Source organism: Equus asinus, chromosome 7 (genome assembly GCF_041296235.1).
Source record: "Equus asinus isolate D_3611 breed Donkey chromosome 7, EquAss-T2T_v2, whole genome shotgun sequence".
Classification (NCBI taxonomy): Eukaryota; Metazoa; Chordata; class Mammalia; order Perissodactyla; family Equidae; genus Equus; species Equus asinus.
In genome coordinates, this window is record NC_091796.1 from 62,865,259 (window position 1) to 62,880,519 (window position 15,261).

Genomic DNA, 15,261 nt, shown 5'->3' on the forward strand with positions numbered 1-15,261 from the left:
ATAGTATTTTGTGATATAGGCAGTCAAATCAGGGCATAAATATTGGAGTACACAAATTTTGAGTCCAGTGTTTATAGGACATTTTCATTGCTCCATTGGAAGCACATTTTTATGTTAGTCTTAGATTTTTGTTTCCAAAATTGTAAAAACCAGATGTGTTGCTGACTCTGCCTGTCATACTCTGCTAACCAGAGTCTACGATCCAGAACCTGAGATTTGCTCCAAGGACAATGAAAAGAAACTTATTTGAGTGTATTCAGCAAAAGAAGAAAGGCTCTATTCCACTTTTAAATATTAGACATAGGCTGTTCCAGTGACAGTGGATTCCTGATTTATCACTATAAACTGATGACTGTGCTCTCGTTTTTATACAAACCAGTGCTTCTGGCTGCCCGTATTCAGACGTGAACTTGAAAAAGGAGGCAGCTCTTCATGATCATCTGAGACAACAAACACAGGCAAATCTGCAATTAGTCTTCACATTCAAAATCCAACGACCTCTGTGCTTTGAACTTCAGTGGAAAACATGGAAAGGTGAACAGTCAGTCCAGGTAAGGACGTTTCTGACAATGTGAGCCAGAGAGTAAGCCATGTAGAAGAGTGACAGGACAAATTTGTTAACAGGAATAGTTCCTTATATGTCCTTGAAAGAATTCTTTTTCTTTCTGGATATTATGATGTTCACTTGCTCATAGAATTCATTTAAGCTTTGATCTTCATTTAAAAAGTATTTTTTATTACTTCATTTTCAAAAATTTGAATTTACCTCTTTCTAAATATGCATATTATTCATAAGCAATAGAAAGCATATCCCATCTGTAAAAGTCTATAAGATTCCCTTTTATCTTGAAAACGTCTTTATTCTCTGGAATACTTTCACGGATGGCTGCGCATATGTATCCAGTCAATCATGTTGGAGTTTCCTCTCTTGCCTGTTACTTGTCTTTGTTATCTTTAATCTAAATGTATTTCAGATACAATTTCTTCTTACTCTGAATAGTTCCATTTTGATTTATTGGTAACACATCAGCCTTTTGTTCCTAAATGTAAACTTATATTTTAAGTATCAGTTTTAAATTTTTGTTTACATGTAATCACTTTCTAAGGAGCTACAGATGTGACCCTATTTGCTATCTTTAATCTAATTGAGGAAATAATCTAAATAACTATCTTTTCTTTTTGGAAAAAAAAGAGCCCCATTTTCCATGCTGGAAATTATAAACATAGGAAAATCTAACACCAAGTAAATAATTGGAGACCAGACAGAGATGGAGCCAAAAAGGCGAGACAGAGAAGCGAGAAGTGGGTGTGTTTCAGACGCTGCTGCAGGCAGGCGCCCTCGTGTTCCAGCCCTTGTGGGATGCTGGACCCTCTCTGAGTGAGATTTGAAGAAACTCCTGCTTGAGGGGCTGCTGTTTCTTCCAAGCCTCCAGAGCTGTGCTCTTTCCACTCAGCATGTGTAACAGGAAGACGTGCACGCCTCTCAGGGAGGAGCAGTTTCCCTGGGAACTACTCTCTGCCCCTTTACACCTGCAGCCCCGAGGGGAGACTGTTCACTGAGAGGCATGGCTCAGAGGACGCACTTTTCACGTGGATTTTATATCCTGGATTGTGGATTTTGTTCTTGTTTCATGCAAACGTTGTTATAGAGCATTTGGGTGACATCTCATTTCTGTTAAATAGCTTCTTGTGATTTTAATCGCTATGCACGCGACTGTACGGATTAGCTCTCCTCTGTGGCATGGTCTGTTCCCTGTGGGTATGCGTGCCTCTCTATTTCTGTATCTGTATCTTGCATTTTTATTATTTGCTAGACAGCCACTCCTCTTCTTGAAACTTCACAGGGTCTAGCTGTTCTTACTGCTTTTCACACCCACACTGTTTACAGCTTGAAGTAGTTGAGAGCTTGAGCATCCTTTCCATTTCGTAGTTGAGGGAGAATTTTTTCTTTTTCTTTTTTTTAAGCTGTTTTCCAAGGGACAGTGTTTATTTGTTTTAGAATTATAGACATGAGTACATCCATTTGCCCTTATTCTTTTTGTCCTATCCTATCTTTTTTCTCAAATAAAAACTCAGTCAGCCTTCTTGTAAACATTTTAGACATTCACCATTAATGTCAAAAGTCAACGAGACTAAACAGGTCTTTGAACTGCTTTGAAAAAAACCTCTGAGAGAGGTTAGCAAGGCTTTCTTTGCAGCACAGGTATGTGGCTTCCCTATCTCGAAGTCCTCTTAGGAATCCCTCTTTTCAGTATATGATGCACTTTACCATTTTGAAGGGGTTGGCACTGAAATATACTAGGTAAGCGTAACTACTACAGAAAGAAAGGCAAGTGGAGAATGCTGATAATCGGGCAAAAGATCACACACAACCGTATTCTGTCAACTCCTACTTCATGTGTGCCCAGAAGCGTGTCGGTAGCTGGGGGGAGATGGGGAGTCATATGGTAAACATCTTGAATTCTTAAGCCTTTTTTTCCTTTCAAATCTCAAGACCAAAGCTATCCTTGTACTCCAACCCCTGTCCGCTTTTTGTTGGCCAATCCTCACGACAGTGCGGGGATGAACAGCATTGACAGCGTCCCCACTTTGATTCTGCCCCATCTCTCTGACATCCTGTTCGTGGTCTAGAATTCCAGCATGAAGAAACAAAGAGAACGAGGAAATCAACAAGCAATAAGTAGGCTAATTATGAGCAGATAAACTATATTTTAACCTCCTCACAGTTTACTTGTGGTAATTTCCTGTGGCCGCCTTTCCTGTAACCCAAATCTTTGCTCTTAAAATCACAAGATGTCAGATACAGGCGGAGGAGAATATTTAAATTCCGTCTCTTTTCTACATGTTGGAGAGAAATAATTTTTACTTGGCTCATGTCTAAGCATAGGCATTGGGGTTAAATTAGTGAGAATTAGAGTCATAATTTCCAGTGGCCTCCAGTCCTCCTTCCATCGCTGGACTCTGGACAGGCCTTCTGTCATTTCTTCTGCACCCAATACTTGTCCCCTCAGAATCTCTGGACTTGTTGCAATCCAAGTGCAAAATATAAAATTGACTCTTGACGTTCTTCCAGAATCAATTCGATGCTGTTCAGAAATTTAGGGAATTTTGTCTTTTTCTTAACTGCATCCCAGTTTTGCATTTATTTTTAAAAAGTCTGTTCTCTTGTTAATCTTTGGAAGTGGAGTAAACTTTCCTTTGGAGATGGAGTTATTATTAGGAAACTTTAAATACCCACGACTCAGCAGTGGAAATAGTCTATATATATTCATGTTTTCTTAGTAGAGGATCAAGTTTAAATTTGAATGGATTATATACCACTGGATATTTATAAGATTTACCTTCATAGCAGTAAGATTACATAGTGATACAACTTCAAAGAGTCAGATTCACCATAGGTCAACATTTCTGAAAAAGTGTATATTTTCTTTTTCTTTGTGCTATAGAGTGAGGACTAATATATTCGTGGTGCATTAAATGGAGGCACATGACCTTCCTGCTTTAGTGAATTAAAATAGTGATACCAGAAATATCAATAAAATAACTAATATTAATATCACACATTTACTTTGGGCTGCAAAGTGCTGTGCTAAACAATTTAAGCATATCACCTTGTCAACTTTATTTCCTCCTCACACAGCCCCACGCGTGGTAAGTATCCTTATTCTGATTTTATAAAGTAGGCATCTGACTGTTGAGAGAGATGCGGCAAACCGTCCGACATCACACAGGTAATCAGCAGAAGCGCTGGCTTTGAGTCCAGAACTGCCTGACTCCAAAGCCCTCACTCATTTCAACCGCTTTAGGCGAGCGGGAGATTGCCCGCCGAAGGCTTGGAGAATGCTCACTGGGTGTATTCTCAGACTACAGTCTACTTCTTTCTAAGATTCTCAGGATCATCTTGTGATGCATTTATTTCTTATTTTGTGAGAATGGAACCACGGAAGGGGAAGAATAACCATGCATCCCCAAATTGTTTATTCTTATTTATACTATACAAAATCTTCCACCTTGAACATTTCATTATAATATATTGAAGGCTTCTATTTGCAACAAGTTAATAAAATTATACTCATTGAAACAGTTTCATTATAAAGAAAATTACTTTGAAATGCAGTGCCCCCTCACATTATAAGTGTTAGCTGGCTTCTCCCCAGCCTAAGTAGGACACTTTTTTCAGGCATTTCCCACCCATCTAAGGTTTGTTTTTTGTGGGTTTTTTGGGTGAGGAAGATCGTTCCTGAGCTGACATCTGTGCCCATCTTCCTCTATTTTGTATGTGGGATGCCACCACAGCATGGCTTGATGAGCAGTGCATAGGTCCCTGCCCGGGATCCAAACCAGCAAACCCTGGGCCGCTGAAGCGGAACACGTGCACCCAACCACTACACCACCAGGCCAGTCCCTCAGCTAAGTATTTTTTTTTTTTAAGATTTTATTTTTTTCCTTTTTCTCCCCAAAGCCCCCCGGTACATAGTTGTGTATTCTTCGTTGTGGGTTCTTCTAGTTGTGGCATGTGGGACGCTGCCTCAGCGTGGTCTGATGAGCAGTGCCATGTCCGTGCCCAGGATTCGAACTAACGAAACACTGGGCCGCCTGCAGCGGAGCGCGTGAATTTAACCACTCGGCCACGGGGCCAGCCCCATCAGCTAAGTATTTTTTAATAATTTGTTTTGGCTCTCCAAAGTAGTGTTTAGTATATTCTAATTCACATAGTGGATAGAACCACCATTAGTTAAAATACTTGTTATATCTGATGACTGCTGTTTAGAAAACCTAAGGAAATGCCCAGTAAAGCTCGCTTTGTTTTTCCTAATGCCTTCCATATTATAAATTTTATGCTCTTCCATGGTATGTAGTGAAATAGTTCCTTAATGATCCTCATAATAAATTGCACTGCCATGAGCCAATTTGTTTATTTCCACTAGGAAAACTGGCTCCAGCATAAATACCCTCTATGAGGTCCATTCTCAGAATTAAAACAGTGTTAGTTGGTTGTTCCACATATTAACCTTCCAAGTCATTAAATAGGTTTTCTTTAATCCATCCACTTTTTCTTTCACTCCCTCCCACATAAATTCTTTGCTTTGGGAGGTGAAGTCTAGTCGGTGTCCCCTCACTCCCTGTCATCATCTGAACGTTGTTTCTCTTCCTCCTCTGGTGCCTGATTCCCATTCTTCCTGCCTCCTTCACCTCTGCCTGCATCCTCTCTCTCCTCCAGGGCTTGGCTCCGTTCTGAAGTTTTCTATAGCACTTCCAATCCATATGAGCTTCTTGAGGTTAGAGATCATGTTCTACAAGTCTCTGTATTTCTAACACTAGTATAATGGCTGACACTTAGTAGGCACTCAACAAATTAAACAGATTTTGAGCAACCACTATGTGCCAGGGACTTTTCTAGGCCCTGGGACATGGATCCAATAAGAGAGAGTCCCATTCCTTGTTCTTAGCCCCCTTTGTGCTTTTGGTCCATACCACACATCAGGAGCTTGCATGCGTGTGTCTGCATGTGCCTTTTTAATACTTATTTGTGTGTGTGCCTTATATTCTCAAAAAGTCTAGAGTCTGCTAAAGGCTAAGAACCAATTTTCATTATGCTTTTGTTTTTGTCTTCATTACTATTCACGTTATAGATCTTAGTAAATCTAAGTTGATTGATTCAGAGATATACATTAGTTTTCCTCTTAGAGTCTCAATTTCTTCACCTCTATAATGAATATAAAACATGAGGCTTGGATTTTGAATATAGGTTATAGAAGTAGACAAATATAGATATAGATATATGACTGGGCCTGGCACAGGGAAGAAACTATTGAAATAATGGTTTCATATCTTTTTTTCATTTTTATAGAAACTGTTGATTTTTCTTTTTGGGGGGGCGGGGGAGGGGTGAGGAAGATTGTCCCTGAGCTAACGTCTGTGCCAATCTTCCTCTATTTGGTATGTGGGATGCCTCTGCAGCATGGTTTGATGAGCAGTGTGTAGGTCCACACCCAGGATCCAAACCTGCAAACCCCAGGCCACCAAAGTGGAGCGTGCCAACTTAACCGCTACACCACTGGACAGGCCCCTAAAAATTGTTGATTTTAAAGTCTTATGATTCAACCAGTTCTAGTTGTGTCTTACACACACGTACCACACATGTTTGCATCAAACAGTAACTTAGACCTTTATTTACTGAGTCTGAGATATTACTCTAGATATTACTCTGGAACTAAATTAAACCTAATCAAGTGAACAGTAATCAAAACATCAAGACTACCCAGGACCTCTCTGGCTTATGGAGGGTTGTGGCTGGACAGGGACCCACAGGCCATCCAGACAGGCTCCTGCCCCCTCCACCCTTCAGTGGGACTCTGAGGAACTTCTACCAGGTGTGACAGTCCTGGAGCTTTCCAATGGGAAAGGACTCAAAAGATGATCTAATCCAACTTCTTCAACATAGAAATAAGGACATCAAAGCCAAAGCGTTTAGTTCTCTTATTGACACTGTCATTGGTGGCAAGCTCAAGCCCTCTGACACCTCGGTCAAGCCTCTGCTCAGTATTCCACAACTCTTCCTATCCCAGAATTAAGACCCGGTCAGAACAGAATTGGTTTATGGCATAGGAATACCTGAATCACGCTTACCTTGCTGAATTCAGGATCCTGACCATACCCAGGGCCTGAAATTGGACATATTCATTCATTCATTCATTCATTCATTCATTCCACATTTATCCCTTAAACAAGTACTTAGAAAGGTACCATTCCAAACTCTAGTGATGCAGCAGTGAACAAAACAGACTAAAGTCTTGTCCTTATGAAGTATTCGCTCAGTGATAAGAAAATCACCCAAGCTAGTAAGTGGTGGGATGAGGATCTGAACTCAGTCAGGATGGCTCTAGCCCCGCAGACTTGGCAGTGGGCATGTTAATTCATTCATTGCATCAACCTTCATTCATTCAGCAAATACATGTGGAGCTTCTGCTGTTGCCAAGTGGTGTGTTAGGTGCTGGGGCTGTGGAGGCGAACAGAGCAGCCCATCCCCGCAGGGAGCGGGTTTTCAGGTAGAGACCGAGAAGGAGAAATAAAAGGAAACCCTAAATGACGAGACACCATGGCTTGTGATAACGCCCTGAGAGAAGCAGCCAGAGGGTACCAGGGTGTGCAGTGTTCTCAGCGATGACCCCTCTTACAGCCCATGAGCACGTCCAAGCCCGTAAGAACAAAAAGGGTTCTGTTGCTTATTTTGCAAATTGAAAATGAAATGAGTCATGTGGAGATGAGCTCAAGAGTGTGGGTAGAAACTGTAATGAGACAAAGGGCTCGGCACCCCCCCCCCCCCCGCCCGTGGATTCCGCTTGCCTTGGCTCCTTCCGCCCCTTCATTATAGTCTTGTTTCCTAAACAAAGTTACAGTTTTGCGGAAATGTTATAAAGTAACCAATGCATGCCTTAAAAAGATCTTTAGAAATACTTTTCTGAGCTGCTTCTCGTAAGGCATTTTATAATTTATTGTGAGTCTCTGATTTCTGGAACCCTGCCTTGGCCAGGCTCTTGGTGATTAAACGCTGCAGAACAGTGCGTGCCGGCATGGGCACGGGTCCTCGCACAAGGGAGACAGCAGTGTTCCTGCGCCCCAGAAAAACAAAACTGTGCTGCCCAAGCGCCGGGGGTATTTTTCTCATCTATGTACTTAATCTGCCTTTAAAATAATCGTCTCCTAGTCATTGTAAATAGTAAAGTTGGGACATTAACATGATTTTTTTCTCATAACTAAAGCAATGCTTGTGTATTATAGGAAAATTAGAAATATAGATTAGTAAAAAGAAAAAATTAAAAACAATAATACCGAGACCTTTTCCTATCAAACAGCATACGTTATAGGCTTATAAAAATATGATAAAATTCCCACTGCAATAATTCAGGTAATATAGAAGCTTTGTAAAGATAACAGTTCCTCACTGGCCACTCCTCCAGTCTGACGCTTGTGTGAGGGGATGTCATGTTCTCTTCTGTGTCATGTATACATGTGGCTATGCAGATACACATTCACTCTTTGTGAAAACAATTACATTAGTTCTGTGTCCATGTTTCTTTGAAGGTTAACTCGCATCACTCTGGATCATTACCCAGAACCGTGTTGACTGTGGGGGAGAATGCTGTGTTCCGGAAAGAGCAACAATGTGGACAAAACTTTAATGGACCCTGACATTAAATGCTGAGGCTCTTTAATAAAGTACACACATATTTTATCCCAAGTTTATAATGGTGGTCTGAGCAAGGCACCTATAAAGAAATCAGCATTTACGACCAGGAGAAAAATAATCTGGTCTTGGACTTTTATTTTTATATGGAAAAGCTGTAAAGACTCAGATAACTAAGTCTACTCACAAAGAAAAACGTGAAATCATTGTTGGCTCAAGGAAAGTCTGACAATAAAAATATTAGCTAAAATATATGTGTTTTATTTATTTAATGATATGTCATGGATACTTTGCCATAGCAACACAAATGGATTCAATGCATTATTTTTAATAACTGTATCATATTCCATAGTGTGGACATCCCTTAACTTACTCGACTCATTCCCCCGTTGACAGGTATTCAGGTTGTTTCCAGTATTTTTCCTCTTATAAATAATGCTACATAAACATTTTCATATGTATATCGTTTAATGATGCTTCATAATGCAGTATTTTTAAAGGTTCAATTACTTTTTATTTACAAACCAAACGTGTTTGATGGACAGAGCCTTACAGCCCACTGTGGGGGGGCGCCGGCCATGCACACATCCGCACTGCTGTTAGGTTATGAGTCTCTTGGCGGCAGATGCCATCCTAGCTGAAGGCAACGCCTGTGTGTAAAAGAAGCTCAAAGAAACCTTGATTGGACTTGGACAATTTGTCTAAAAATAAAAGGCAGAGCCCAGTATTTGCCTTTCAAGCCCTATTATAAGATATAACGAAATACAGTTATTAAGGAAATTTTGAGAAAAGATAGTAACGTAATATAATCACATGTGGTCTGTATCATTTTTGGCGTTAGGGACCTTTTCCTTTACTTCCAGAACAGGGGTCAGCAAACTTTTTCTCCGTAAAGGGCCATTTGGTAAGTATTTGAGGCTGTGCCAGCCATAAGATCTCTGTTATAATTACTCAACTAGACCATGGTAGTGTGAAGCAGCCATAGATGGTGAGTAAGCCAGTGAGCGTGGCTGAGCTCTAGTAACACTGCCTTTACAAAGACAGGCAACGGGCAGGGCTGGCCTTGTGGGCTGGAGATTGCCAACTCCTATTCTAGACGATGTCTAGCTACATTTAGACTAACCTGATGTAAATTCAAATTCTGGCCCTTCTCCTTCGGCTCTTCTGCTTACTGTAGGACTCTGGGCAAGCTACTTACCCCCTCCGTCTTTTTCAACACGAAAACAGAAGATTAATATTACCTCCTTCACGTTAGGCACCCGGTTCAGAGCCTATGGTTTCCTGAGCACAGAGATGGCAGCCACTCGTTTGCCTTGTCAAAAGTAGGGGAGCATAGGGAGAGGGGCAGAAATCACGCAGCCCCTTTTCAAGGGGGAGTAGCAAAATCCTGAGGAAAAGGCAAGCAGAAGAACAACGGATGGCAGAGGCTCTGGGTGACGGTGGCAGGTCTCACAGCAGAAGCAGTGACCCTCTCAGTCCTGTGCCCTCCTCCAGAGGAGGAGTCAGGGCAGACAGACAGACGGGGAGCTGACGCCTGCTCCAGCAACAGCAGTACTGTTAATAAGAGATGCTGGGGGCGGGTCGAGCACCTGGAGCTGTGGTGACTGTGAAAGGTAGGGAGGGGTCAGGCTTCAAGAGGAATTATTGGTGAACTGGTAAGACCTGCGGATTTCAATGGTATTATTTTTTTAGCTAAAAAACAAGTGAATATTAGTCTTTGGCACATTACTGGCCTAATTGTCTCCAAACATTTCAACTGACTCTTTGCAGTAGATTCTTTCAAGATGCCACATTTCAGTGGCTTTTTCCACTTCTCTCAAGATAAAGCCCAAATGCTTGAGCACAGTGTGGAAGCACTCCACAGCTTGCCTCTGCCTTATTCTTTTAGCCTCATTATTTACCTATCTGTCTATCTATCTATCTGTTTATTTTTATTGAGGTATCATTGGTCTATAGCATTATCGAAGTTAACATGGTTAAAATGTCCCTATTTCCTAAAGCCATCTGCAGGTTCAGTGCAGTCCCTATGGAAGTCCTAGGCTCCCTTTCGATCCTTCCTTTCCTGGCACAGTGCAGTTGCTTCAGCCAAAAAAGTTCATTAGCTTATTCAAGTCCCTAAAACACTTCTTTTGCTTATGCTCGCTGTGTTCCAGTTCCTGCTTTTCTCTCATCCTAATTTCCTAGGCCTTTACAAACCCATCAGTCATCCACATCCCCATTCTTTCAAGACCAGACCGCCTGCATCCTCTGCAAAACTCCCCGACCAGCCTGGCACCCAGCCGTATCCTCCCTCCAGCCTCCAGGAGCATCATTATTACTACAATAACTCCCCTCCTTTCGCTCTACCTGTGACATCTCCTCCTCCATGCTGTCTGTAGATGCTCAGTAAACTCTGTGCTACTGGAGGATGATGGGTAGATCAGGAGGAAATCTGGATTTGGAGTCCAGCTCCTCCATCCTCTCCCTGTGTGTCCAAGATGGGTTAGCGGTTTAACATCTCTGAGCCTCAATTTCTTTCTTTATAACAAGGATCCTCTTCCTACCTCATAGAATTTGTGTGAGAATTAAATGAGGTTAAATGAAATCAAAGATCTGAGAGTCCTTAGAAGGTACCTACCTCACTCAGGAAACGTAACTGAATCTGAATTGTTTACAGAGTTTGACTTGGTGTATCTCCCTCGTGATGCAATAATTTGAAAGCAAGAACTACATCGAAATATATCTATGATTAATTGCAGTGCCTAGCACGTTTTTAAAAAGCCACTCAGTAAATTTATCGGATTTATTTTTAAATTGCTTTTTAAAATTCCCATCAAAGTTGTATAAGGCATACTAGCTTCTGTTTTTTAATTTTGTAAGAGAGAATCAAGATCTCCATCAGCATTTATTACAGAGGATGCTTTAAGATGCTTTGAAATCAACTCGGTTTCATAAAATTTGTAAAGTTTTGGGGAAAATACCCACGGATTTGCCAAAAATATGTAAGCAGAGCTAAAATTGTTCTTTTTTCTCCCATCTTATTCTTTGCAAAATGACTACACACCGCACACGTTGTGCCTCCGGCGTTCCATGTCCACCAGCTGCTCACTACTGAAGTTTGAGCCCTCTTTCTGTTGTTAATATTCTTTCCTATAAGAACGTAAGTGAATCCTGATGCCATATATGTTATTGAACATAATGAAAATTAAGCATATTGAATTAATGAAAGTGTCCACACATTTTCATGCGTGGCCACGGTGCCTTAGAGTTTGTATACTACTTTATAATACATCGTTGCACTGGTTGTTCAGGACAAATCCTATAAGGAAGCACATCTCCACTTTGCAGATTAGGAAGCGGAGACCTCTAGAGTTTGAAGACGCACTCTGGCTCACAAACCTGGGGCACTGGTACTCAGACTCGGACCCAGGTCTGCCAGCACTGAGCATATTGGCGCCACAGGTGACTAAACACCCGGAAGTAGGATGCTCCACAGTAGCTGCAGAGGACCTCCTTTTAAGGTCAGAGGTGGGATTTCAATAGAAATTCTTTCCCAATTTCTTGCTTTTTTGATGAAAAAACACTCAATGGTTAAAAAATATCTGATAAATAGACGGTATTTCTACCATGACATACACATTTATGGAACCTATAGATAAAATGATGTACAAGCTATGTACAAGTCACTTAGGTTTCCACGTAAGGTTTTGGGGACTGAATCAGTTTGCTCATCCAAAACAGAGATTGAAACAGTACTGCGTGCCCAGCCCCAGGCTGGCCAGTGAGGGTGAAATGAGAGCGCTCCCATCCAAGTGCCATCAGAAACTATATTTGCAAAGCAAGGTATTATAATTTTCATTAAAATAAGTATTACAGATAAATTCATCAACTATCTCAAGTTCTAGTTGCCTAAAATTAATTGCCAGGTAATTAGCAGCACTGGGAAAGTTTCATTTTAGAGACCTCCACATCCATTACAAACTGTGAGCCTCAGGTTTTAATAAAGTTCCCCGATGAAAGAGTTACAAATTCAGTCCTTACTACATACTGGAGCATTCTGAAAGCTAATTAACTCTCTGACATTCAACAGTGTAACTAAATTACTTTATTCAGTTTGAGCACATGTCTGTAATCTTCTGATTAAAATTAGTGCTGAAATCATCAGGAGCGATTATTATTTACCCACCCACCTCACCGTGGCTACCACCCCACAGGCTCCTCCTCAGAATCTGAAGACACTATTCTCCAGGGAGTTTTAGAAACTTCTGGTATAATAGAATGTTGGGATGGGGGGACTTTCCAGGTTTTAAAGTTAGAATTTCCGAACAAAAGAGTTGTTTTCTAAGTCTTAAATTGAAGAAGAATTGTAATAAGGCTCCACACAGCAAAACACCCGCTGATTCACTCCTGTCTGCCCTGTGGTTCTGGTTTGAATTGTGCTCCCACCACGTTGTACTCCTCGAAACATGCTGAATCTGCGCTCTGTTTCTGTTTGCCCGACTTGTACAGCAGATCAGGTGTTTGACAATCAAAGGAGAAGAAGCTACGGACTTGGATAATCTCTTCAGAGGTAAAAACACACATTAGCAAAAACACAGACCGTACTTTTTGCTGTGAAGAATGTCGTGCTTGTTTGGTTGGTTGGTTGATCATTCCAGTAGCGATGTTGGAAGGAACCTGCCTGGACGTCAAGAGGCTTGTGTTCCGTCCCGACCCTGAGAGTAGTGTTCTGTTGCTTCACTGCTCTAACCCTTAGTTTCCTTATTTTTCAAGTGAAATGACTAGACTCTGTAATCTCTATGATCCTCACTCATGACAGGAAAAACCTAAACCCGTCAAAGTGAAAGCCTCAGTGGTAGAACCTCTCCCAGCCGTCTGCGTGGAGGGAACCAGAACCATCTCATTGCATTTTTGTAAGTTGTGGGACCAGAAATGTTAAGACAGACTATTGGAAAAAAGTCAACCATTACAAGATGAGGGATAATTGGGGCCAGCCCATGGCCTGGTGGTTGAGTTCGGTGTGCTCCACTTCGGCAGCCTGGGTTCTTGGGTTTGGATCCTGGGCACAGACCTACCCCACTCATCGGCCATGCTGTAGTGGCAGCCGCATACAAAATAGAGGAAGATTGATGCAGATGTTAGCGCAGGGCAAATCTTCATCAGCAAAAGAAAAAAAAAAGCTGGTGGATTATTAGCTTAAAGGAATAAGAATTGCACGTTTTCATTTAATTGTGTTTCTTTCCAACCAAGGCTCAATATAGACAGAATTTCATCTATAGTTTTGAGATTATATTGTAGCAAGCTGAGGAGTAAATTCCCCCTTGGTGTGTGAATTTGGTGCAATGAGTTTTATTTGGTCAATGACAACACTGGTGATGTGTAGTTAGTGCCCTGATGTCTTCAGCCCTGGTAGGTCTGTATGTGCGCACCCCCTAGAACGCAGTAGGACACCTGTTTATCTTCTGGAGGAGGAGAAAATTAGTGAGCATTCTGCTGACTTGGCCAAAACTGCAACCAATTAGCACAGTTTGGCAGCACTGCGTGTCCTCTGCAGTACGATTGCCCGTTTGCCTTTCTTAAGGAAGAAGAGGCATCGAGCAAAAGGCTGTAACTTCTAGGAGCACAGGGAGCCTGCTCTTCCAGGCAGGCCCAGGCTCTGCTCGCCAGCCAAAGAGCTCCTGGCCTCATCTCAGCCACAAGGGGAGGAGGAATCCTGTCCTCAGAAAGTGGAGAGCAGGTAAGTTACTTTGGTTTTGTTCTGCATCTACACGTCTCCCTAATCAGAAGAATTTCTACGTAATATAATGGGATCTGAACATTGCTTTATTTATCGATTTACTTTTGGTGAGGAAGATTGGCCCCGAGCTAACATTTGTTGCCAATCTTCCTCTTTCTCTTCCTCTCCAAATCGCCAGTACTTAGCTGTATATCCTGGTTGTAAGTCCTTCTAGTTCTGCTTTGTGGGACGCCACCACAGCATGGCTTGATGAGCAGTGTGTAGGTCGGTGCCAGGGATCCAAACCAGTGAACCCCAGCTGCTGAAGCAGAGCGTGCGAACTTAACCACTCGGCCACGGGGCCAGCCCACTGAACATTGCTTTAAATAAAATAAATAACCGATACTTTGGAAACTGCTGCATACAAATTTTCTAATCCATTTTACCAAGCCTTCATTCTGTAAACCACATGTTTTGGAACTGTATAAGGAGCTCTGAAAAAGTGTCAGTGTTTTAATTCATATTTTGACACTTCTGAAAGTATCTCCACAGAGTAATTATGCGTATGTGCCTGTTAAAACATACGCAGTCAATTTCGTGGTTCACATAGTAAAAGTATTAATGAGGATCATCCTTATAAACATAGGAAAAAATATCTCTAGCAAAAATGCATTTGCATAATGCAAAAGATAAAATTTCTTCTAACTTGTTCAGTATGCACTTGTTCTCTTTTGCATCATTTATGAAAAATTTATAACCATATGTGTTTATTTGTTTGTATATTCACTGTGCTCTTTAATGTAAACATTTTGATTTTCTCACAGCAAAGGTCTGTGTTGACAGATAAGGGCAATAAAGACCTTTGAGTGCGTGTGGAGCACCCAGCCTGGTGCAGAGCACGCAGCTGCCTGGGGGCCCGGAGCACTTCTTGCTGAGAAAATGCCTTCAGAGATCCATCCTAGTCCAGGAAAAGTCACAGGATTTATGTGGTACCTGCTTTCTCTTCCAGCCTTTTGTCACCCAAAGTGGTCCTTCCTCGTATTGGACTAATCCTTGTTATTATAGTTAAGCTCATGTTGTCTGGTTCTAACTGGATGAGACAAAACAGCGAGAATAAATATGTTAATACTGTGACATTAAATGATTATTTACTATTTCTCTTTTATTTATTTTGTTTTGTTTTGAGGAAGATTAGCCCTGAGCTAACATGTGCTGCCAATACCCCTCTTTTTGCTGAGGAAGACTGGCCCTGAGCTGACATCTGTGCCCATCTGCCTCTACTCTATATGTGGGACCCCTCCCACAGCATGGCTTGCCAAGCAGTGCCATGTCCACACCAGGGATCCGAACCGGCGAACCCTAGGCCACTGAAGTGGAA

General features: G+C 41.6%; 1 protein-coding gene across 1 annotated transcript in view; it reads left to right on the plus strand.

Moving 5' to 3' along the window:
- The window catches only part of L3MBTL4 (L3MBTL histone methyl-lysine binding protein 4), a 469,197-nt gene that overhangs the window by 352,195 nt on the left and 101,741 nt on the right, over positions 1 to 15,261 (plus strand). The window contains 3 exon segments of the mRNA XM_070514531.1: positions 380 to 472; positions 474 to 546; positions 12,662 to 12,737. Coding sequence (XP_070370632.1) covers positions 380 to 472; positions 474 to 546; positions 12,662 to 12,737 — 242 coding nt within the window.